This window comes from Limulus polyphemus, unplaced genomic scaffold (genome assembly GCF_000517525.1).
Source record: "Limulus polyphemus unplaced genomic scaffold, Limulus_polyphemus-2.1.2 Scaffold302, whole genome shotgun sequence".
NCBI lineage: Eukaryota > Metazoa > Arthropoda > Merostomata > Xiphosura > Limulidae > Limulus > Limulus polyphemus.
The window spans coordinates 276,470-302,085 of record NW_013665912.1 but is presented as its reverse complement, the minus strand read 5'-3'; the positions used below and the strand labels follow the sequence as shown (position 1 = coordinate 302,085).

Sequence of the window (25,616 nt, the reverse complement as noted above, 5' to 3'; positions counted from 1 at the left end):
AACATCCTTCATCTCAATCAAAGCTTTACACAGATCATTATGTTACCGATCAACTAAAACTATGAAACATTTTCAATGCTTTAAAACAAAGATTAAAATGAAAGGCTTCCATAGAGCCTTTTCATAGCACAGGTGTATAAAGTACTACACAACAAAATCCATACTTTTAAAATATGTACATTTTAATAACAAATGCATGGTATATTATGCACCATATGAGTGACAACATGATAAATTGCCCCGCATACACAAAAAAATAACAACTGAAATTTGATTTTTGTCACTATCATAAAAATAAAAACAGAATTTATTTCTACTAAGTAGCAAGTATTGCACGATCATCAAACAGAAAGTTCTGTTGATGAATAATTACTTTGTTTTATTAATTATTAAACCACATAGTACAGTTGAATATATACTAACTAGCTACAGTAATCTATCACATGTATAACCTTTCATACATTCTATAATAATTCAATAATATAAATGCTCTTTCCAGTTATGTACACAAACTACCTTATCAATTAATCATACTTCTGTACAAATCCTAAACTGAACTCTTCCTACAACAACAAGTTGTACATAAAAATTTAGGCCATGCAAAAACCAAAACTAGTTCCTGCATATTTGTCACTAGATTTGAAAATTTAATAGGCTTTGCGTCCTAATGTGATTAAAGGTCAAGGTGATTTTTGAATATCAGTAATAATTAGCACACAGGCTAATTCTTCAAAGAGCATATTGCAGATCTTTTTTAATTTATTCTTCAAGAAGAATATTAACTTCAAACGTACCAAATTATTCTTGGCTTCTGAGAATGGAAATGATGATCTACACTGTAAATAGATGAAAACATTTAAAGCAGTTTGTCTGAGAAATGCTGTCATGTTGAATGATTGTGTAAAATTGTGCTTCTTTTTCTTTACACAAACGTGAGTCTCATCAGAGGTGCAACATTTCTTGGAATAATTGGCTTATTTGTTCTAGATACTTATGTATGACAGTATGATAATTTATTATTAATGTGCAATTTGTTTCATCACAAATGCCAATCAGTAATTCTATTTGAGAAGGAAATATGTGTATATATATATCACAATGGTGTGGTACCTACAGCTAGATAATGTACCATCACATGCAAAAGAGTACATTAACATAGATAAGTGTTAATGCTGTAAGCTATCTTGAGATAAAATTATTCCATACTTGCATCCAAGGAAATCACTCTTGTATGCTAATCAGTGACAGTTTAGAGCAGACTTCAATGTGAAGTGTTAAAATAAATTACATTGGGAAGCATAGAGTTGATCAGTTTGGTATTTCTGAAATTGTAATATCATATAAATGTCATTAAGTGATGTAACTTATGGGTTTATATTACTTTCACAATATGTAAAAAACAAAAAAACTAGAATGAAAATTAATTACTCCTGACACATACACACACAAAAGGGTTTTATAATATTGCTTGGTCATAAAACTATGAAAAAGGATAACACAAAAGATTTTTCAATAATCACGAGAAACATATTGCACTCTCTATAAAAAATCCATTATGAAATATTATTTCATAAAATGATTGTTGTTGTTTTTTTAACTATTATAGATGTGTTAGCCCATCAATAATATATGTACTACTTGAGGCTATAAAATGTTTGGTTTTTATTCCATAATGGAATACAATTTTTTTGTTTGAAATGTACAAGTTTTTATCCTTCTTTGTTTTGCATTAGACTAATGTTAATAAGGTTACAGATCTTGCCAGAATGGCCAACATGTAGCATTTAATACCTTGAAAATTCTAAATTTCTGGCGTTTTACAAAAACTGACATTAGTTTTGAACTCCCTTTTAGATAACCAACTTTTCACTGGTATGAACACTTCATAGCTTTCATCTAATCAATGAAGGATTTAAAAATTAGCTGATGACATTAGTCTTTTTCTACCTTGCATAGCAACAACCTATTATGTTCACTCTTTGTACAATACAAACTTACCCAGAAAAATATTACAATATCTTTCATAGACCAAACACAAGCAGAGAACAACCAAAACTTAACATCTAGGTTAAGATTCAGTAATATATGTTTACAAAGTGTCCATATAATTGTTACTTTCAGGAAATACTATTTTCTCAATTTCTTTCACTTTACTAAAACTGGCCCTGGCATAAACCTTTACAAATCTGAGACCAATTTTATATATCACCAGGAAAACAGCCAAGTTTAAGTTAACTTTTGTACTGGGAAAACATTTAGGAACATTCATTCCAAATAAACAATTATTTCAAGTTAGCATACCTGAAATAAATTATGAAACATTTTACACATTTATTTCTAGTTCAATAACTTAGTATCCAGGTGTATCATTAGAAAAAAATAATAATATTTTTATGGCTTATTTGAATTAACTAACATGTGTATCTGTATTTGATAGTTCAATCTCACTGGATGTTTTTTCTTATAAATAATTTTTTTCTTGATTTTATTTAACAGCCAGATTATGTTTGCATTTCTATCCCTCCATAAGTAAAATATTCAAGTTGATTAGGCAATAAAAGGAACTTGCAATATACGAGACTTTACTTTTACAACTGTACTGATAAATTTTGAATTCACCTTTAGGTAAAATGTAGTTCTAACATACATAAATCATCAAATTCTAGCAGTTTGCTTTTTCAGAACGATAAGTAATTCATTCTAGCACAACATATGGGTGAAGAAACTGATCAGCTGAAATGTAAATGACTATGTTGGAAAAAAGTTATAATATATTGGCAATCTTATGACAGATCAACTGACATAATACTTTCTCAAATACACACTAGCCTATATTCAGTTCACAAACATTAAAATATACAAATTCTGCTTTTTAAATTAAAGTAAATGCCTTTTACAAGTGAAATGTCAGCAAACACAAAGTTACCAATAATTCCACACTTTGTTTTATTTTGAGTTTCATATGATAAATACTGAACAACTAACTCAAAGGAATATTTCATGTGTAATAGTTAAAATACCACAACTATTACTACTATAAATTTTTTAGAATAAAATGGATTTCAAACCTCTGAAATACTAAAATCCTTTCCTTGTTAACTTTGAGTTGTCAAGAAGAATGCAAACAAGAATATAAGGTTGATACAGCTATACATAGATCATCCCCACATGACTTTCAATATTAAAATTTCATGTTACACTATGAAATCATGAGTGCAAAATGGTTTTGAGGTAGGTCCATTTGAATGACCTCGTAATAAAAGTCTATAATAATCAAGGCATGTTTTGACTCAACTTGGTTTTTCTTGTAAGTCCTAGGTTCTTAGTTATACTACATTGATGTCTACCCTGACATGACCATAATATTATAATAAACAAACTTCATACCAGTAGCCAGGAATATATAACTTTCAACTGCATTAATACTAAAGCCAAGTATGCATTTTATAGTGTACCATTAAATTCTAATATTGAAAGTAATGTAGGGATGATATATATGTATAGTTGTATCATCCCTATATTCTTGTTTGTATTCTTTTTGGCACTGTCATCCCTAAATAATTTTACATTTACAAAATGTTTTTTGTTACACGTTTTGTGACATTTTCCCCCCATAACTGAAAGTAGTATGTTCTATGAATGTAAGATAAAATTTAACTTTATGTGTATTGATTTTTTTTATTCCTTCACATCATACACAATATAGGGTCTAATGACACAGACTGTATAGTGTAAAAACCATTGAGTATTCTACATGTAACAGTCATCTAATGTTCAACTATTATTGGCTGGTAATTCCTATTTCACCCTGTACTTAAGTTTTTTAAAGGAACACCAGATTTCTGTAAAAAGACATAACTTCAGGGAGTAATGATAACATTGTTTAATTACTACTAGTTATTACAACTAAGCAATGACATCAGAAACTGCCCAGAGTGGATTTAGGTTTGAGTGGAGTATTATAGAATCAGTAGACTCTATGTAGGGATGGCCAGAGTACTCAATAGGCATAATACAAATATGTATACTAAAAAAATCAACAATTACAAAGAATTTTACTTTAAAGTATGATTGCCACTTACTTTAATTTGTTTTTCTACCTAACAAGGCAAGAAACCATTGCTAAGATACCAAACCAGTAAGTGACTAACCCACAAAATTGTTCATCTTTCTTGTTTCAGTTGAGATAACTTTATCACTAGTGTCAGCTTCACACACAAGCCATATTTTAGATGAATGAAGAAGGGCCTCTGGAATATGTCTTTTCATTATACGTGTCTTGGCTGCTTTCCTGAGAACCTTTTATTACAGGAGCAGGACAAAGTATTCCTCCTACCTTTTTTATGCAACCATATGTGTCACATTGTTGGCTTCACAGGTTCAATACACAAAATTGATGTCTTTGCCTAAAGGGTGTTATGGATAAAGAGGTACCCTTCTGAGTAAAATGCCTTCTTTCTTGGTGTCCTTTAGGTCCAATTTTTTTTATGAGGCTGTTCTGCTTCACTCATTCTCCCTGAAAGCTAGTTCTTCAAATTATATTCTGGTTCTGAATTTTAAAACAAAACTCTGCTTGGACATATATTTCTTATAGTCTATATTACTAACTTCCTGCCCTGTAACTTGTAGTTTTATATTTTTGGTTTCTTTTCATGTGTGGGTATTCTAGGTTTCAGTATTTTAGAGTTAAGTCTAACTGATTGAATTTTACCTTTTTAGAATTGAAATAGTTTTCAAACTATTACTTACCTCTGAAATACATTCCTTCCTGCCTCCCCATAACCAAAATTTCATCACTGTTGCAACTTTCAATAAAATCTAAATTGTAACAGGAAAACAGGGCTTGTATAACATTCCCTAATGCTTACACAATAGGTCACATGAAGGATGGGTTCACAAAACCAGCCAAATTAATGGGAGATCAAGGAAAATAAAGAAAAGCTCAAGTGTCCTCAAGGATGGGCTCAACAACATAAGGAAAATGCAAAGGGAACATCAAAACATAAATAAAAACAGATGATCCCCATGCTGGTAGGAGCTGAAAAATCTAGTGATAATGGTAGTCCTGTTTTGAATATCTTGAATGCTTTGCAAGGATGTGCATGTGAAGATGGGAAAAATACCCTCCAAGGCATCTTCAGCCACCAGATGGCACCCCTTTGTCCACTTCCAAAGGACAATGCCATTTTATGGAGCTCAATCACAGAGGGTGAAATTTTACATAGAATAAAAGTATAGGTTTATGAAACACATGAGGCCACATTTAAATGTAGGAGGGCTACTAGGATGATACCTGAAATTCAAAAGTTGCCATACAAGGATAGGTTAAGATCTCTGAACTTGATTGAAGTGTTTAAGATTACTAGAGGAACTGATAGTGTTGTTGCCTCACCTTTTTTTTGTATTTAATGGTGAGAATGGTAAAGACTAAAGGACACAAATATAAATTTTGGCAGGGTAGCAGTCAACTTCAGTTAATATGGCATTATTTTTCTAAAAGGGTGATTGGTGTTTAAGACCAGGTTGCCTTCAGAAGTGGTAGATCCAGTTAATTTAAGGGAGTTTAAGGGAAAGCATGATAGATATTTGAATGATAAGGTCTGGCTTTGAGTTTTTAGCTTAATTTAGTGGATAGGATGGCCAAGATGGATCAAACGATAACTTGTCCTTTAATGTTATGTTAAACATGAAGCACAACATTAATACCCCCTGCTGTAGAAAATGTTTGAAACTGCCAGTCCCAAAATGAAATAAAAACTGGAAGAGTCTTATTTGTATGATACATAGAAAATCAAAGTAGAAAATGTTATGAACCCAAGCAACATGAAAAAAATGTCCATAGTTGAGTCCCAAAAGCCCAGATGAAGTCATTCAGAAATTAGTCATGAAGACCCACCATACTTACATTTATGCTAGGTCACTCAAAAAATACAAGTAGATGTAGCAAGCATCAAAAAACATAATACAAACACAACTATAGAAGGAATTGACAATCTGAAACAAAGAAAGATACTAAAATCTAATAAACTCCTGCTGGTGAGTTACTATTGAATAGAAAACAAGTTTAAGTGAAATGAGACTAGCATAGTGTAATCAGGACTAGAACTTTAGCAGTCAAATCCAGCTCTGCAGACTCTGAAGGTGATAATAATAATCTTCACTAAAAACAAAAAAAAAGAAGCCATTGTTATGCAAATGAAGCATCACACAATTGTAACACCTGCCAGTGTACAATGGCATGAATATGTTGAACTATCATACCTGAACTAGTAGCTACAATTTGCTCTGCATGTAACAAGCAAATTGCATAAGAAATTTTTTATAGTAAAGTGAACACTACAGCTGTCAACAAGAAAATCTAATTTATGATGGGAAAACAGAGTTTATGCAAGATCCCTTGAAGCAAGCACAAATAATTCAGATAGAAGGTGGGAGAGTGGAGAATTATGGGTAAATAACACATGCTCTGCAAAGTGTAAAGGAGATTTAGAAATAGTTAGTCAGGTTTTGTTGATAGCTTGAATTCAATTTCAATAAAGAAAGGTTTTCAGTATTTCAGAGGTAAATCTACCTGACTTGAATCATTGTGTTTTATCAAATATACAAAAATTGTGGAAGTTGAAAACTGTATTGATACTAATAATACACAAACACACACTATAACGTAATGCAGGTCAAATACATCAAAGTCTGATAGCCTAATGAAAAACTGCAAAACACTTCAGTCAACTCATTACTATGTAGCATATACAGCATAAATATTAGTTTCAATCAATCATGGTGTCCTCCCCAATTCTGAGGGTTGACAACTATGGTTCTCAATTTTCTCTATTCTGTGCTTCCTGCATCAACAAGCCTAAATGAAGCTTCTCATTTCAAGTCCATTTTCTAATGTCATCTACCAACTGAGTCTTTGCCTACCTTTTTCTCTTCTTCTTTTGACCCAACCCTAATAAATTCTGCTAACTTTCCCTCAGATTTAATTATATATCTAAAGTAGTGCTTCTTTTGTTACTTACATATGTTCACAGCACATCCTCATACTTCCTCAATAATTTTTCTACGTAACTGGTCTTCATCATTCATTTATAAGATACTTCATATTCTTCCAGCTGTTATTTCAGCAAAAACGGTTTACACTTCCACCCCATATACATAACATTTCAATTGTCTCTTGTCCAATTTTAGGTTGACATATTTCCTGAGCAAGTCTTTAATATTTAAGAATATTATTTTTGCCATTTCTATCCTTTGTTTTATCTCTTTTTCCATACCCTTTACCTTCTGGTTTGATGTATATTCTGGAAACTTCCACAGATTATGAAATTACCATAAAAATTACCTTAAGGCAGTTATTTTAAGAATAAAATTCAGCCAAGTGATTTACATATTTTAAAGGCCTGAATCAGCAATCTACAAAGGGCATGTCTTGGGTTTAATATACAAGTTTAGATAATTTTTCATACAAGCTTATAATTATGTAACAATTAACCATTTGAAGCTTTTTTTCCAAGTTCAAAAAAGTATTTTTGCTAGGATCAAGTGCATATATCCTTACACACATACTAATCTATATAATATACTAATTCAGTATTAACCTTAGTTTAACATGCAACCTTAAGTTAAAAATATTGGTTTGAAATAATAATGCAGAGTTAGAAAACAACTTACTGCTTCTCAATGAAAAAAGGAAATATTAACTTGTTCAATGGAATACTGGATCCTTTACTGTAAGTGGAAAGTATTCATGTTGAAATTACAAATTACATTTAACCCATTCTCACATGTGTGTGTGTGTATATAAAAGAATCCTTACTGTGTTACAACTTCTGACATTATGTCTTCAAGGAAGGATCAAACTTCAAATGAGGTATAACAGTTTGGACTTGCTTTGCAGATGTCCAAGGACTTAACCAAGTCCTACACAGATTACTAATGTGCAAAGAAAACCAATTGTTATTGTATTTCAACATGGAGCACAAATGATGAAACCTGAAGTGCATTGATCAAAGGTAGCAAAAATACAGTTTGTGTAACTAGGACTGCTGTAAACTGAGCCATGCAACAAAACAAATAATAATAAGAGTTCAGTGGTTAATGCATTTGAAATGTTTCTTTTGAAACTGCATGACACAGACTCAATCTTGTGGGATACCATGATAAACCAGCTGTATAAAAATGCCACTGATCACTCTTAGAAAGACAGGTTTGTTCATGAAAAAGAGTAAAATATGTTAGTTAGTTTGTTATTAAATACAAGACTATTTGTTCTGCCCATCATGGGTAATGAAACTCACTTTATGGCATTACAAAAATGTAAATGTAAGTTGTTGAATTTCACACAGAGCAACTTAAAGGCTATCTGTGCTAGCTGTACATAATTTTGATACACTAGAGTGAAAGCAGCTAGTCAACAACATCCACCACCAACTTGTGAGCTACTTGAATCAAATAGTGGGATTTGACTGTCTCTCTTATAATTCATCATGGTCCCAAAGTGCAGAGGGGAATTTTTGTTTTTGCTGGTAATGGAACATAAGAAAGGAAACTCAGATCCACAGTTTGGCACACTAACCACTGGGGCTGCATGATAAAATGATCACAAACTATGGACTTGAGAGAAGTTGTAAAAAGTGATCTGATCAGATGAATCAACTAAACTTTCACCTTTGTAAGGAAGTCTATTCTTCAAATTCTGGTTCCAATGATAATGAAGTACAGATGTTTTTGATGTAGAATGGATCATACTTTCAAAAATAATCAATAATGATTGAATGGGACTAAGAACTGTAAATTGGAAAGGCCACAGAAGATGCCTGAAACTATGCAATTTTTGTAATCTACTATAGCCTACTCAATTTACAGATCTTGGACCTATTCAATAAAGTATATTTTGAAATTCAATATCATTACTTTTTTTGCTCTTACATCCGTAGAAGAATTTGGGGTGTTTCTTACTGAGAAGTGGTGCAAATTACAGCTGAAACTTCCAAACAAATACTGTTCAGAAGTGGCCAATGCCACATTAAGCTTTTAAGATAAGTGCTTTAATTTGTTACATCACATACTCACATATATGATAAAACAACAAATGACAAATTCTGCACAATACTTTTATTACTTAGGTAGTCAAAGCAAGAAAATTAACATTTTTATAAAAATTAATCAAAATAACACAGAGCAAGCTTTTTTTTTTTCAAAACCAATCGGTACAACTATGTCATATTAATGCGTATGTTCTTATTTCTTTCATTTAGCATTAAAAACATGTTCAGGTAAAAAGGTTTATGAAGTTTAGCAGCTGATCCAGAAGACTGCTGGTTCTAATAATTCTGATTTCACTCAAACTCATGGCAGGAACCAACAATACTTTGTGTAAGTATAAACAAATTAATATTAATTAGCCATTTCATAGCCAGATGGATATAATCATCCCATTATCGATCATGTGATAACAACAAAAGCCTAAAACAGTATCTAATCAGGTCATAAAAAATAAACACTGAAAAAAATGTGAAAATATATTACTCTCTTTAATTAAAGAAAATATTTTACTAGATTAACATCCGGTACATTTCTGTTAGTAATCTGAACTCTTAAAAAAGCCAGTACCACAGCAATAGACACCATGCCAATTTCTCTGAAATTAATGATGCTGCAATTTTAAATCATTTGAAAATTAATAAATAACAACCAAGATAAATACTATAAACTACTGTACAACATTCCTTTTTTAACCTCTCCATATTAAAGTTCAATTTCTGATTGTGTTCTATTTATATAATTAATTAATCAAGACAGTTTTATCACTAAGTAGATGCACACAAAGCGTTGTTTCTTAGAATAACACTCACAACACATAACATGAGGTCGACTGTGCTCAACACCAGTAATGTACAAGTGTAAGGGGCAGATGAGCTAAAAAAAAATTGGAATATTTATAGGTATGATTAGGTTTTTATAAGTTTGCAATAACTAGATAGTAAAATTTGTATACGTTGGTGAAGAAAATTAATTTTATCTCATTATGTCATTTTGTGCCTGAATCTGGTTTGAAACCAAGTAATCTTTAATGCCTTTTACTGCAGAATTAAATTTAAAGAAATCTTAAAAGAAAAACTACTGGTTCTTTATTTGCAATTCCTTCACCCTTCCTTCTTTTTTTTTTTTTAAAGTTAATACAGGTTCCCAAAGTGTTAATAACTTAGTCACGACCTTCACATAAAAGTGACAACAGAAACTGAAAAACAATGTACTAAATGTACTAAATAATGTACTAAATGTAGATAATGTACTAAAAAAAATGAAGTTAGGTGTTGTAATAAGTGTGATTAGTAGTTTCTTTCTTATCTAATATAGCAAGTGCTTTGTAAAACAAAATTCTTAAATTCATGTGAAGGAAAAAAAATGTATGCCCTTACAATATTTTTAATCACCAGTATTTGTATATAGAGGACTAAATAAGAAATGGTAATCTTAAATCAATACCTTCAACTATCAGAACCTCAATTTCACATTCTGACAACAAAATCATAAACTGTGCTATATAATAGTTTTCAAATAATACTGCATACACTAGAAAAATATATTTTCTTTTTCCCCCCTCTAAAATCTTGACCTAATATAACATCATTAAAATTTAGTCATTTATCTAGTGACAAGTTAAATTTACAATTTTATACAGTATTAGGGTTACCCTTTTCTTTTCTTAATAAAGCTAAATACAGTTGCACATGTGGATGACTAAATTAATGGTTAGAATTAAAAGGATTTCAGTAGAAAAAACAAATGTACATGAATGACAAAATTCTTAGTTTTTCTAAAAATTAGATTAAGAGATTTTACATTTAAAGTAAAATTAGTTGTTCACTTTTTATGTGAATAAATTTTTGTGTTTTTACGAGTCATTCATAAATAACCTTGGATTCACCAAGACAATGATATGCAAATACAAATCAGAGCTTGAAATTTTTTGGACTGGCCATTCATCTAACAGGGCAAGTGACTTGTAATTTTTATTCATTCTGCACAAATTTCACTTGTCATACAAGGTGTTCTGAACAATATCATTTTCAAGGTCATAATAAATACAGCAAAACTTTAGACACTCATCTTATTCTCAGCAGCAGATTCCAAGCATTTTTGTCTCATCCTCACCAAAAAGTGTTTCCTAGAGGATCCCAAAAATTGCTTGATAAATGAGTGGCCTATTAATAATATTGGCTGACTGACCTATGCACCAACCAATGATTGTTGTAACATTGTATGATGTATGCATAAATATGATAAACATCATGTGCAGAAAACCTATAATCAATCAACATCTTGCCCTCTCATTCCAAAATAAACATGGTTCATGGTGGCAAAAAGTTTAAATTTTGGTTGCAGAGTAACTGACATTATGTAAAATTAATGCTTAGTTCATCCATAATTACAAAGTATCTCTACAGGAGTATATTCCTCACCATTGAATCCAAGATTTGTTTGAGAGCCAAGGGTACATGTAATTATTCTATAACATCTCTCTAAACCTCTGAACATACCACCTTCCCATGTATTTCATGGCTTATTCTGACCTCTTATGAGTTCGAATAATGGCCCTAATTATTGTGCTACTAGTTATGCATGGTAGCATCATCAAGGGAAACAATGTTGAAATACACACAGTGAGAACATTTATAGTTTAATGATAAACAGAAAGAAAAGTGGGTACTTACTGAACTCTACTTGTTTATTTTTAGCACCACAATTACTCTACAAGCAAGTTAACTTTAACAAGCTGACAAAACGAGTGTATGCAAAAAGACATCTAGCCCTTGTATATCCACTACTCATATATATGAGCATAGGAAATTAAATTTTCCATGCTTGCTGGCTTATTTTCCTATCAGATTTCAACTGACTGACTGGTCTTCTCTGTAAAGATCTTTATCATATAGAATGGAAGATCTGCATCACAGCTGTTTTTTGGATGTTGCCAATCTAACTTGTTACTTTATTTATAATTTAGTTATTCAAACTCTTGCTGTTTACTATAGCCTGCAGTTGACAACTGTTATTTTGGCAGCCACTCCCAACTTGTATTTTTGGTTCTTCACAACATTCAACTTAAATAGTATGACACACCTACCTCCTCCTTCTTCTGCTTCTGCATCTTCTTCATCTTCATCTTCTTCTTCAACAACTACTGAGTCATCAACCTCCTCCTCTTCACTAATATGAAAGAATGGACTTCTAACCATTCTATTTTTGATTCATAATGATATAACACTACACTCCCCAATTTTATGTTCCCATCTAATCATTAAAATATTAGCTTAAAATGCATTATCTCATTTTCTAAAAATTGATTTAGACTTCATTAGTACAAGAGGTAATTAATAACCTCAGCTTTTGATGACTTTATTGGGTTTTGTATGAAATGAATCTATAAGCCTCTGCAAATTAAATCTTAATATTTAATGTCAGTCACTTTTCAAGCTATACTAACAGGAGTAAACGTCTACAAAAATCATATCCTGTTTTATTTTAATTATTTAAATATCTACTGTTTGTTTACTGGTGTTGAGCATGGCCGACCAAATGCACAATAGTTCTTACATTTTTTTGAGTGAAATCATTTTTAAATCAAACCAACTTTTGTATTTGGTTAAGAAAAAAAAAGAGCCTTTATTTTCAAGACTTTTACTTGAGTACTTGCATCTATGCTATTTGGTAACAGACTAAAACACAAAAACTGTGTTTGTGCAAATCTGTCAGGGCTCACTGTGGCAAAACAGAAACTGCAAGTTCAGGAAAAAAATACTGCAGGCATTATCTTAAAATGGCAGTTATATAAACTTTTGATATCAATTCTATAATATTTTTTAGTTTTTTCCTACTCTCATTAACAGTTAATGAGTTATATTTATTGGAAAACACTTACAAATACACTTTCTTGCAAATTTTAATTCAATGTAAAAAAACACACTAAAAATACCAATAAATTGCAAACAATAATTCTAAGCTAGTTCAAAATTACAAGAGAAAACAAACAGAATTCTTCACATGCTGTTTCTTTGTTTTGCATGAGTTCAAAGCCACACAATGGGTTATCTGCACTGTTCCTATTGAATCCCAACTTTTTTTATATAAAGCATATAAATAAATATCTTGTGTAAATGGAAAAATAAACACAAGCCAAAACTAATGGTAATGAAATTAGCTTTTTATTAAAACATAATAAGCTGCTATAGCTGTTATATATATGTATGTAGATTTAAATTAGCATTTTTCTATAAAAAATATTATTAGTGATCTTAATAACATACAAGCAACAGGAAAAGTTTAAGAAAATCAATTTCTTTGGCAAGTTATTTAAAGCTGTAAAGACAGTTTTACTATTAAAGTGGATTACAACACAAAAATCAGATAGAACTTGAACAAATGACTGTTGCTCTTGGTTGTTTACTGAAATATTTTGTCACACTTTAGAAAATCTTACTAACAAGATAAATAACTTATAGCAGCAGCTCTGCTTATGCTTTAATGTCACAGGCAGTAATTCAAGATGCAACTGAATTAGAAGAACAGGACCAAGTATAGTATACTGGACAAAACTATATGGTCATCAACAATCATTTTCTCAACCATTTTTATGAGAGTTTCAGGATATCCCTACTATCTAAGATCACTTGATGGCAAGAGGCTTTTCCTGAGTGCATTCCATACATATTGAGATTGAAACTTAGTGACGTGCCTGATTTTCATAACAAGGAATGGATGAAATAATTGAACAAGATTATAACAGTGGTTTTTACTTTGTTTTAGCTATAATATTGCATATTTCAATTATCTTGAAATTGTTTTGTGCAATATATTACTAACATTTACATAACAAATATTGAGTTTTAAGAGTTGTTCAGAAGCCTATATAAAAGTTAATTCTAGGATAAACATAACATAATCGGTCTTGGAACTAGTTGCACGTATCTTTAAAAATGCTGCTCCTATATTACAGACAAAATTAAATCATAATTTAAGTATAGTTAACAGTAATCACAGCAAAAATAACAGAAAATTTTATTGGTTCTAGTGTAAGTAAACTGACGTGAAGTTATGCTTTAAAGTTATTAAACCTGAAAGTATCTAGATTGTTCTAGAACTGAATGTCATTTATTGGCAAATTTTGTATAAAGAAATATGCAAAAATAAACACCAATTTTCTATGACTTTAATCTCATTTTTTCACCCCAAGACTCTTATACAAAATATTTTCTTGCAGGTAGTGATCCCTACTGGTCTACCTGACAACATTTTATGATATTTGTTTCAATACTATGTCAACACTAAAATCCATTCTAAAATGGATTCATTATAAAAACACCAATTTCCTCAAAAGCAAGAACATATATTTAAAATGGCAAATTGTCAGAAAGCACATAATTAAGATTCATAGTAATGAACATGGTACTTATGCTATTTACATAAACAATGCTAGATTACTAAGGATTTGTGTGAAGTTAGTAACTAAAAGTCTAATTTTTTTGTGAAATTCAAATTTCTAAATGGTTTATTAATTATGATTATTAACCAAAAGTCAAGTAATAACACTGTATTTTAATTTCTTTGAAGATTTATTTAAAAAACAACTAAACTGAACACCCGTGTGACCCTGAGTACGAAATCTGATGCATTTTTAAATTTTTTCTTCTTAAAATATCAACTAATGTGGAAGTTGTCCAAGTGAAGTTTGTTAGAAGAGGAAAGTCACAATATAAAAGTTTAAATTTACAAGTATTTTAGAAACTGAATAAGAAACAAATTTCATAAGGTTTACATTGAAATAACTGCTACACTGATGTAATTGACCACTTTCCAATTTTCCATTTTCATGATATAACACTTTTCCTAATGCATGCAAATACCAGCTTACAACTAATAGGAAATATAACCTTCAATGCTATGTGAAAATAAAACCTGTCATCTATAAAATAAAACAGCTATCATATTCACTACCACAATCTTTATCAGCCACTTTCTGGCAACTGCCATTTAAAATGTATGTTCCCAATTAGGGACAAATTGGTTAATCTATTAACCTACTCATTTGTTGGATTAGCACTAAATGCATTTCAAAATGTATTTTAATACTGTGAGAAATGGAGCAAAGTCAATAACACATTGAACTTTATCCCTCATAACAATGTTCAATTTAGTATTTTTTCACTACTTATTTGTAAAGTTGCTCATCTGAACAAGATTATTTGAATAAATAACTATAACCATGAGCTTACATTATTCAAAGCTCAACAAAGTCATGAAACTGCCACCACCATATTTTTTACAAATGTTTGGAAAATTAAACATGTCAAATGGATTTAAAAAAAAGTAAGATGAATAACAATCTGACCTATTTTGTTGTCAGAAGGATTTACAAAAAATAATCATCAACTTCAATGTATATGTGTATTTAGAATACTGGTCTGTTATATGTACCTTTGTAAGAATTTAACACAGATAAACTTAATAATTTGTATAAGTAAACATCAATATTGTAACATTTACATCAAATAAGCACTTTTTCTGCCAGCTATAACATTTTCTGGAGTTCCCTCTTTTACTCCTTTTGTATGTTTTAAAGACAACCAATTTTGCTACTAAACTTTCTTGGACATTGTTCTCAGCTTGAACATACATATTACAGTTCAGTTTTAACACATACATCAATGAATACTTAGATTTACCTATCACGATTAATACTATGAACTGAAACACAATTAACACACTAAATCTTAGAATTAGTGTGCCAACTTGTTGAATTGCATGTATATTAGAAATATTTAGGAAATAATGCTTTACAATAATATATGAAGTACAACATGACTTAATAACCACAAGCTTGGAAATAGCAAAGCATAAGCAAGCTTAAGGCAAATTCAACTGGACTCTTTTTTTTTTTCTTGTAGTAAGTCTTTCTTACATCCATACAGACTTAGTTAACTAACAAGAGCATATTCAATTTGCACCTGTTCCAGTTTAAAGGTATTCTAAGTTTGTTTAGAAACTAGAAAGTAATGTCTTAATATAAATGAGAAAAATAAATAAAAAGGAGGGCTGAGCTAGATGAATAGAGAAAATATGGTCAATGCCTTAAATCAGAATATATTCACCAGTCTTCATGAAAGTTGTATAACCACCAAAACATTAAACACATTTCTTGCTTAGTTCTTTCAACTACTTTAGCCATTTAGTACTTTCAAATGTTATCACACTATACATAAGTATATATATATATATATTTTACAACAATGTGAACATCAAGAGTACCAATTACGGTATCAGTATAGGTAAACTATGTTTCACACAAACAAAGGTTCATATGTGCAATGTAACCTTACAGTCAAATCCCTCTCTCCACACTTGTTTTATTCAAATTCACTAAACTTTATGGCATACTGAAATTGATTTTGCTTGTTTACATGCACAATTATTTTTTTTAGGAAACCTGTGCCATAGCAACATATATAAATAAGTAACATTATTATGCAATAAACAATATTATCATATAAGTTCAATAATAAGAAATACAACTTGGAAAAAAATATCATTACACTGCTGTACTGGTCGCATCTGTCGTATCAAAGCTGTAAGTATTCATAATATTTCAAACACTTCAGGACTTTCTGATTTAAGATGCCACTATTTACTGTTTAAACCTTTCTTGTAACTTGAAGTACATAATTTTTTACACAAAAATGACTTCTGTATAATAGCACTAAGACTTCCACTAATCATTTCTGTAGTTAAAATTGTTTTTATGCAGTAAACAATATATATCTGGACAGATTTTTTGCTCTTAAACACAAGTAATAAACATTAATCATGTAACTACCACAGGTGTTTTACATTTTTAATATGAGTTGTTTATGAAACAATATTCATGAACAACATGTGACACAAGCTGTTTGATATAAGATCTTCGGATGTTGAAACTCTTAAATTACCTATCAGCATTTACATTTTTTTAATCAAGTAATTTAAAAACAAATACTTGATGAGCAAAAAATAAGCAATAACATTTATGTAATATATATATACAACTATAAAGTGGAAGTAATGAACATGTAATCATATTCACAAATATTCAAACATTTATGTTCAGTGAAGAAAATTTTAAACACATACCCAAGTATCAAGTCACAGTGATGTTTCCTGTAAATGACTTGTATATCTCAGTACCTATTATAATGCTAATAAGACTGGACTAACTTAATCTTTATCTCCCTGAACACTAGTCAAATTATTTCCAACATTTCAGGCAAAATTACAGATTTTTCAGACCTATACATACATACATATATCCTACATGTTGATATTTCAACTGTACCTCATAATTCTACTTAATTTACACATTTTCTTATAATCTGGCTAACTAAATGGCACATTTTTTCATGCACATGCAGGTTCTGAGATAAAATGAGGGTACAATTTTGACCCCTTTTTCAAATCCCATTACCTTGTCAATATGAGGCATTTATTCAAACAAAGAGTCAGACAAAGTAGCTTTGTTTGCTCAAAAATATTCTTATTTGGCTGAAAGAAACTACACTGCATTTACCCATTTTGTATCACTTCTTCTATGTTTCAGGTGTTATCAACATTATACTCAGTTTATTTATGGTCATAAAAGTAACTTTAAATTTAACCATACTACAGCCTTTAATATAATCTCCCTGGAAACTAACACAAATCAAGTTCCTGTACTAGTTAATCAAATCTTGATAATCTATAAATTACAAGCACACACAAAAATCTAATTACATTCGGTTTAATATCAGACAAAGTTGCTAGTATGCCAGTTTAGTTTTAAAACTCCAATTGTAACCTAAAGACTGTAAACTTCCTTGCTCTTTTTATAAATAACATCCACTATTAACATATTTGTTTGGTATGGTTACAGATACACACTTGCAACCTAAATAGTTAATTTTGTGCAGATAGCTACTTACAACTTTAAAGTACTATGTCATTATGTAAAACAAACTTGTATGAGAAGCAATATACAAATTTAATAGCTTCTCAAGAAATGTAATTCCACTAATTTTTACAATCATACATTAATACAGTAAAAAATAAGTATCTCAGTAATTGTTACAGATTGATTTATGAATATTTACAAGTATAACATAAGAATGAAACAGGTGACACAAACTATCATACAAGCATATAAGTGTTGTTGCTTTTTTTAAATGAAAACTGTAGTTCGAGTTTAAGTGCAAAAGAATGTCAAGTCTAAAATAATTATTTTTCTTATCAGATAGGTTTTTTAGTTTCACTATACAAGGCACCATTTATAGAAAAATCCAGATAAATTTCTCGGTGACAGTGATAATAGATTTACAAATTAATATGAATCTTAGTAAACAAATACTCTTTGAGTAAACACTGGATGCCTAATTATTTTAAAAACATACTTTAATAAATACAAAGCAGTTATAGCTAAGAAAGGAAAGTACAAATTAGAATGAAAACTATTACTAAAGTTGAACTTATTTGGTAGGAACCACTTAGGCTAGTGAAACAAATATTTTTCTAAATGGTTCCAAAAGGTCTATACAAACTGACAAGATGCAGACAGAGATATAAAGAACAATGCAAGAAAAAAAACCTAAGTATAAATTGTATAATATAGATATAAATGGTTCAAACTTTTCAGTTCCAAATACAGACTTAGTAATATGAAGAAATAGAAAATAGTTTCTTTTGTTTAAATGTATACAAACATGATACAATAAACTGGCTGAACATTATATGGGAAATAATAATAAACTACTACAAATCCAAGGGAACACCAGTGAATAAATGTGCACTTAAATATTAAAAGTTGAGGATTATTTTGCTCATGTTTAGCTCACGTATTATCTCCAACATTATAAAGTTCCTGTACTTCTATACCATTATTTAATGTTTAAACATGTATATGGCCACACATAACCCAAACAAAGGGAAAAAGTGTAGTTTTCTGTGAATATTTTATTTAATGGTAGAAAAAGTGGAATTAGGTGATTTATAATATTAATTTGCATATCACAACTTCATTAAATGGCTCCAACAATTTGACTTTCCAGGTCTGTGCCATTGTTTTGGCACAAATGTTTTTACTTTCAAACATCCCAACAGTTTCATGGTGAAAGATCTGTGTATATGCATGTGTGTTTGTGTCTAAATTTAAACAGCCATGCTCTTGAAATAAATTGAAAGCAACATCCAAAAGTTTTAGACCTTGTATTCTTGTTATGCATAAAACTCCAAATTACAAGATAAACAAAAATGAGTGAGAAATAATTAAAGTATATTGTTACTTCTTGCATACCATGTTTTGCCTTACAAAACACGAGTGTTAGTTGCAAGGGCATGGAATTCATATCACCTGACATCCAGGACAACAAAGTTTGCCCATTGAACAAGTAACTTGTTTTCTCACAACTTTCATCTGTTGCTAATAAAACATTCCAAGCAGATTTTCAGAGAGTAATATAACTCAAACTATTATACCAGTGCTTTCCAACCTGTGATAAGTGTAACCCCAAAAGTACATAGAGATCTTTCCAACCACGGGTACAAAACTGGCTCAAAAGTCTGAGTGTGTGTATGTGGCATAAAAAAAATGTAAAGAACAACTGATACATATACATATCACTTAAATTCACAAACCCCCTAGTCTCTCACACACACACACTAAAGCATATATAAATATGATAGTATTACACTGCTTTTGTTTACAATAAAAATCCAGTAAAGTTTGACTACCAGTCTATGAAGAATATTATAACAATTATAGAAAGTTTTAAACAGGTAAATATTAAAATACATATTTTTTAATTCAATTCAACACCTTAGTTTATGTAAACAATGATTTTATCAGTTCTTCATATGCATGGGGTATTTTACATGCTGTACAGTAACATTCTAAGTACTGAATGTTAAAAATTATAAAATACACAACAAAAGTTATATACAATACAAATATGATTATTAATTTTCATATACAACTGGGTTATTGATTTCAAACTGTAAAAAACGTAACTGCTGGTAACATACATACAAAATAGTAGGACTAGAAATCATCCGCAATAACCTACAACAGATATCACAATATATATATATTCAGAATTATATTCCTGCATTACTTATCACTCTTGTAATATTTTAACACAAAATTAATATTATGACTAGTTTACTCAGATGAAATGTATTTTAATATATTAGTCATGTTTTATAAAAAAAATATTATGTACTAATAGTGGTATTGTGACTGACCATCTTATTGTCACATAAATGGCATGTAATTATAATGTTTTGATTCAAACATACATTATTCTCAGTTTTCAATATGCAATACTACTTGGTTGCAAAACTCTGATGTTTCAAAAATATGTTTTCAATATTCATAGGTGTGTGTGATTATTAATGAGATCTCTTGTGAATAGTCAATCTTAACCAAAAACTCAAATCTTTAAGTTTCTCAGTATATCAAGCCACCTATTAGTAGAAAACAATGTAGTTTTACACTGTCAAGTTTATTAAGTTTTATGTGTAAAGTAACTTATGTAAGTACACTTAACCAGATGATTTAAATATTTGCTATTGGAAACCTTTCTTATTAACTCTTCTGCCTCATGGTATCTTCTCTTTGTTAAAACAAATCTCCAGTTACATACACACACACACCTCTTTTAAACTTTCTTCATCTCTAATGCTAGGTGTTATCAAAAACACGTTTCTCATGACAATCTTCTTAGGTTTTAATAAGTATAAAAGGTTATTAAATATTTTATATATGTAGCTCTAATCTATTTTAAATTGAAAAAAGTAAGACATGAATGTTTTTCATGCGAGGTATTCACTAGCTGTTAAAATGAAACACTGCATCTTCAGTGTTTTTTTTAATTCAAAGATGAAAAATTTTAAGAAATTCATACATGAAGGGTCACTCTACAACTAGTTTTAATGGTCTGGGAGAAGTTAAGATGCTAAAAGTCTTTTGTCACAGAGACCAAGCTAATACAATTTTTTTCATTAGTATTTTATAGCTTTGAAAGTTATAAATGGGTTCCTTATTTCTTAAGTATAAGCATGTGTAGTCTTAAGTTATAGATATTATGTATTCTTAACATATATTTTCAGTTTCTTTTGTTAGTAAATTTCATATTCACAGAATAAATCCACTATTTCATTGTAACTATAAAGCACCTATCCAGAGTTTTAAAAATGTTCTTTTTTGTGTAACACCAGCATAAACCAAATATTGACTGAAGTATTGAATAGAGCTGGGTGAATAGTGGAATTTCCTAATTGATTAATCACTGGATTCATTAATTGATTACATTCAACTACTAGACTATTCTCACTAGATGACTAAAACAAAACAAACTTATAGTGCTAAAAATCAAGTTTCAATATATGTGGTGGGCACAGTACACATACCCCATTATGTAGCTTTTTGATTAACAAACAATATTTTGATTACTTGAAGAGTCTGAATAATTGAAAATAGTAATCGGAAACCTACTGCAATTAGATGATTATTACTATGAGCAAGTTGAACACACCTGAATTAATGAAAAACCATGATGGCAATATTTTGAACTGATTATTGGATAGTTGGAATAATCAAAACAGTAATAAACAGAAACAATAATTTTCATCAGTTGATTATTTTTGTGACATTAACCTATTTAAACATAATTTTGATAACTGAATGGTTGGAATGATTAAAAATAGTAATAACTGGAAACACTAGTTGATTACCTTTGCGACATTAATCAACTTGATCACAATTTCGATTAATAAATTATTTTTTATGACACTAATGGATGTAATCAATGCTCAAAGGTACTGAATACATTAAAAATGACCCAAATAGGTTAAAAAATTTAAAAGAAACAACTTTTCCTTCATCTATCTAAGGAACTGGTCACTTACCATTGTTACCAATTCTTATTGTGTAACTTATCAAAAACTGGACTTCACCCTTTTATCTTCCTACTGAAGAAAAACTAGCTTCATTGGTATCTTTTAACACTTTTAATCACAAGAGGTAGCAACTAGTTCATTGTGTTAGAAATATGATGAAAGAAGCTTCGCTTGTATAAAAAATAAAAAAGGAGAGAGAGAGTTTATGCTCTCGTTGTTTTATTAGTATTATGCTACACAATGGGCTATCTGTGTTTTTACTATAGGAAACTGAACTTTGGATTTTAATTTTAAGCCCATAAATTTACCACTCACTCACCAGGGAGTAAGAGTTTATGAACACTGTTCACAAAATTTTGTAATGTTGGACAAATTCCATTGTATCTAATGAATAGTGAAGAGTAATATATATTACTGTACAACTTATTTGAACTATATATATTTGTATTAACAAATGGAAAAATTTATAATTCTGAAAATGAAAGTGTCTTATTAAAAACATTTTATGTTAAAAATTTGATTAATGTTACATATACCTAAGTTCAATTAATGTACTTTGTAGAGAAAACTTTTTTCATGGTGAGTTATTGTGAATGTTATTGCAACGTGAGGAAAATATTGTAAAATATATTGTCAATATTCCTAAATGTATAAGCTTAACTTATGTGGAAAGCTTTATAACAGAGTTCATTACTCAGTTTTGTTATTAATGAAAAATTCAAATTCAATTAATTACATATTAAAACTTGTTGATTGAAGGTATAATTCATAGGTGTTCTTTGTAGTTGACTGCCAAAAACCATATTAGCCATACTGTACAAGTATTATGGAGTACAAAATAAATAACTTGTAACTATACCTAGTCATTTAAAAATCCATACCGTTTTCTAACAAGCAATATAAATGTTTCACTATAATGATTTATTAATCCAGGCTTACTATACATATTTGGTCAACACAAGCTTTTAGAATAAATAAAGCTTTATAGGAAAACTTTTAAGATTCCTCTTGGTCAGTTTTGTTTCCACCAATTTAAAAGATGAAAAAAAGTGAACATTTTCTAAAAAAATGATTTTTTTTCTGGGAAGTACTGCACAGATAAAGTGTTCAGATTGTGCTCTTTAGTCATACGCAATTCATTGCATCAAAATGATTCAATTTACAGATCTCAAAATTTTCATAAATTTTATTGATATAAACTAATTATTTATATATTAAAAGTGGTACCATTTGTTGAAAAAATAAGATTTTTTAAGCACACCAGGTTCTCAGTACTACATTTTAAAATTACATCAATAAATATATTATAAAACTCTCAGGTACAGTCCTTGTGAAAGTCATGTTCTTGTTGTGATGAGAGTACATTTATTATAAAGAAATGGTTGTTGCACATACCACAGTTATTTTTCTAATTGTCTAAATCTTGAATACCCAAAGTGTGAAATTTATTATGGACATTTGTTTGTGATGCCATTCAGTAAATGGTGTAGGAGTTTTGGTTACATACACAGACATTGACATACATGCTACATCCACTATAGTAATATGTAATCATTACATACAAAGAAATGCTTGAAATTAATTAATGCATAACACACCACTAAATCAAAAAGACTGCAGATCTATTGTAACATTATCCATAACTTTATTTATTTACTTACAAATGTAATGTCAATTGAACTGTTTTTTTGGCAGAATCTTTTTATAGTCTCTGATTAGTTTCAAAAAGCCCTATATATTTTAACTTGTGACTCAAGTCAGACACCCAGAACAGGAAGAAATCACTTCTCCCTCCAAGTGGCAATATGGAGAAGTATTTGAAAATAGACTTCCCATTTTTGTATCAAATGCATATGCAATGTGAAAACACCATTTAATAAAGGAAATGTTGTTCATTTAGGGATTAATTATTTCCATTATGTGTGTGTGTGTGTATAAATACACATGCAATCTGAACTGTTAAATTGTGATGACCAAATTTGTTTAATTTAAAATTTTTTCTTCAGAACCTAAGAAAACCATTTTATTCTATTTTTTCACAATTTGAATCCACACAATAATCTGTCTTCATTCACAGTAATATAAAACCATTTTCTCAATTTACTGCATTTTCTTTTTTAAGTTTACATTAGTTTTAACAGAATTTTCATGCTTATGTATGCATTGCTTTTGCCTGCATCTTTAAAAATTTAGCAGTGCCAAAATCTCTTAGTATCTTGCACATACCAATTGAAATCATTCTGATTAAAAATTTTGTAATATTTCTTAAACTTTTCTGTCTCTTATTTTTTCATCAGTCTTTCATTTCTGGCCAGAAGTTGACTCAGATTTTTCCAAAGGTTTTACACATAAACAATTTGTTAGAGACATTCTGAGCAAGTGAAAAATACATTATCGCCAGTAACATATGTTTGACTGCATACTTAAAATGCTATTATATCTCTATATCAATGATTAAAAACAATCTCAAATGATACTGCTTTATGGTAAATATCTTGCATAGTTAAAAATTATCTCCCATGATAAACAATCCAATCAAAAATACAGCATTCCATATACCAAAAAAGATACAAGATCTTTCCCAATTATTGACATCCTTCAATAACCCTCTAATAGTGATAATAATTAAGCCAATTATGTCTATTAATACAATATATATATATCTTTTTTTTTCTTTGTTCTTACACAGACTTTCAACAACAACCAATGCATATAATTAATACTGACATACTTTGGTGGGGAGAATGGATTGAGTTGACTGACTCACTTATGCCTGCACTATGCATTCCATGATAAACAAATATGGATAAGCATATAGAATCTCAGTGGTTTGATTGGTTTGGAAACAAAGTATGTAATGACACTACCTTAGACATAACGAGTGACTGACTATGCTGAAAAAAAAAGAAGAAAAAGGCAACTCGAATTTCACCATGGGGGAAAATAAAAAGTGAAGTCAAAGTTTAAAGGCACTTTGCCCGGACGCGTGACTCCTGTTAACTATACTTATAATGTTAGTGAATAGTGTAAAAATTAATAATGTCAACTATTTGTTCTTTATCATTCATAAAAGTGTAGTAGAATATCAAACATCATTTATCTTAGAGAGAGGAAAAAGCAACAATTAGTTATTTTAGATTTTCAAGAATTTAATATGTAGCTTAGCAATTGATTAAAAAAATATACCCAATATCAAGTTTACATCAACTAGGCAATAAAAAAGGGCTGCAAACTTGTGATAAAATAAATAAAATACAACATAAAAAGCTAATCATCTGAACAAATCAGTTTGAAAATATAGGTACTCGCTTTAGATGTGTAACTGTTTATCCAAGAAAACTACATAACAAAAAGTTTTAAGATCCAGAATAAAATACTAATTTCAAACTTTAATTAAACTGAATTTAATTCATTTTATGAAAAATTTCTTACACAACCTCAGATGTTTTAAGAAATCTAGTCTTCAGTTGTATACTGATGACAATTTTGAAATCTTAACTATACAAAATGTAGAAAAAAATTATTCCTAAAACCATTTTACTAGTACTAAAAGTTACAAAAGAAACTTTGATAAACATAGGAGAAACAATATGTAAAGGTTTTAGATACATCATCAACAATGTTAAAGTGAATATACAAGTAAAAATATAAAAAAAACT

At 29.7% G+C, this 25,616-nt stretch overlaps 1 protein-coding gene across 5 annotated transcripts in view; it reads right to left on the bottom strand.

Moving 5' to 3' along the window:
- Nucleotides 1-25,616, bottom strand: part of LOC106457198 (protein SET-like) — a 72,030-nt gene that overhangs the window by 12,064 nt on the left and 34,350 nt on the right. For 2 of the 5 annotated variants that reach the window (XM_013916590.2, XM_013916592.2), the window contains exon 5: nt 12,131-12,213. The exons of 2 other annotated variants lie outside the window; for them this stretch is intronic. In XM_013916590.2, coding sequence (XP_013772044.1) covers nt 12,131-12,213 — 83 coding nt within the window. The remainder of the gene's footprint in view (nt 1-12,130; nt 12,214-25,616) is intronic. One more of the 5 variants, XR_002610101.1, reaches the window with a different exon arrangement.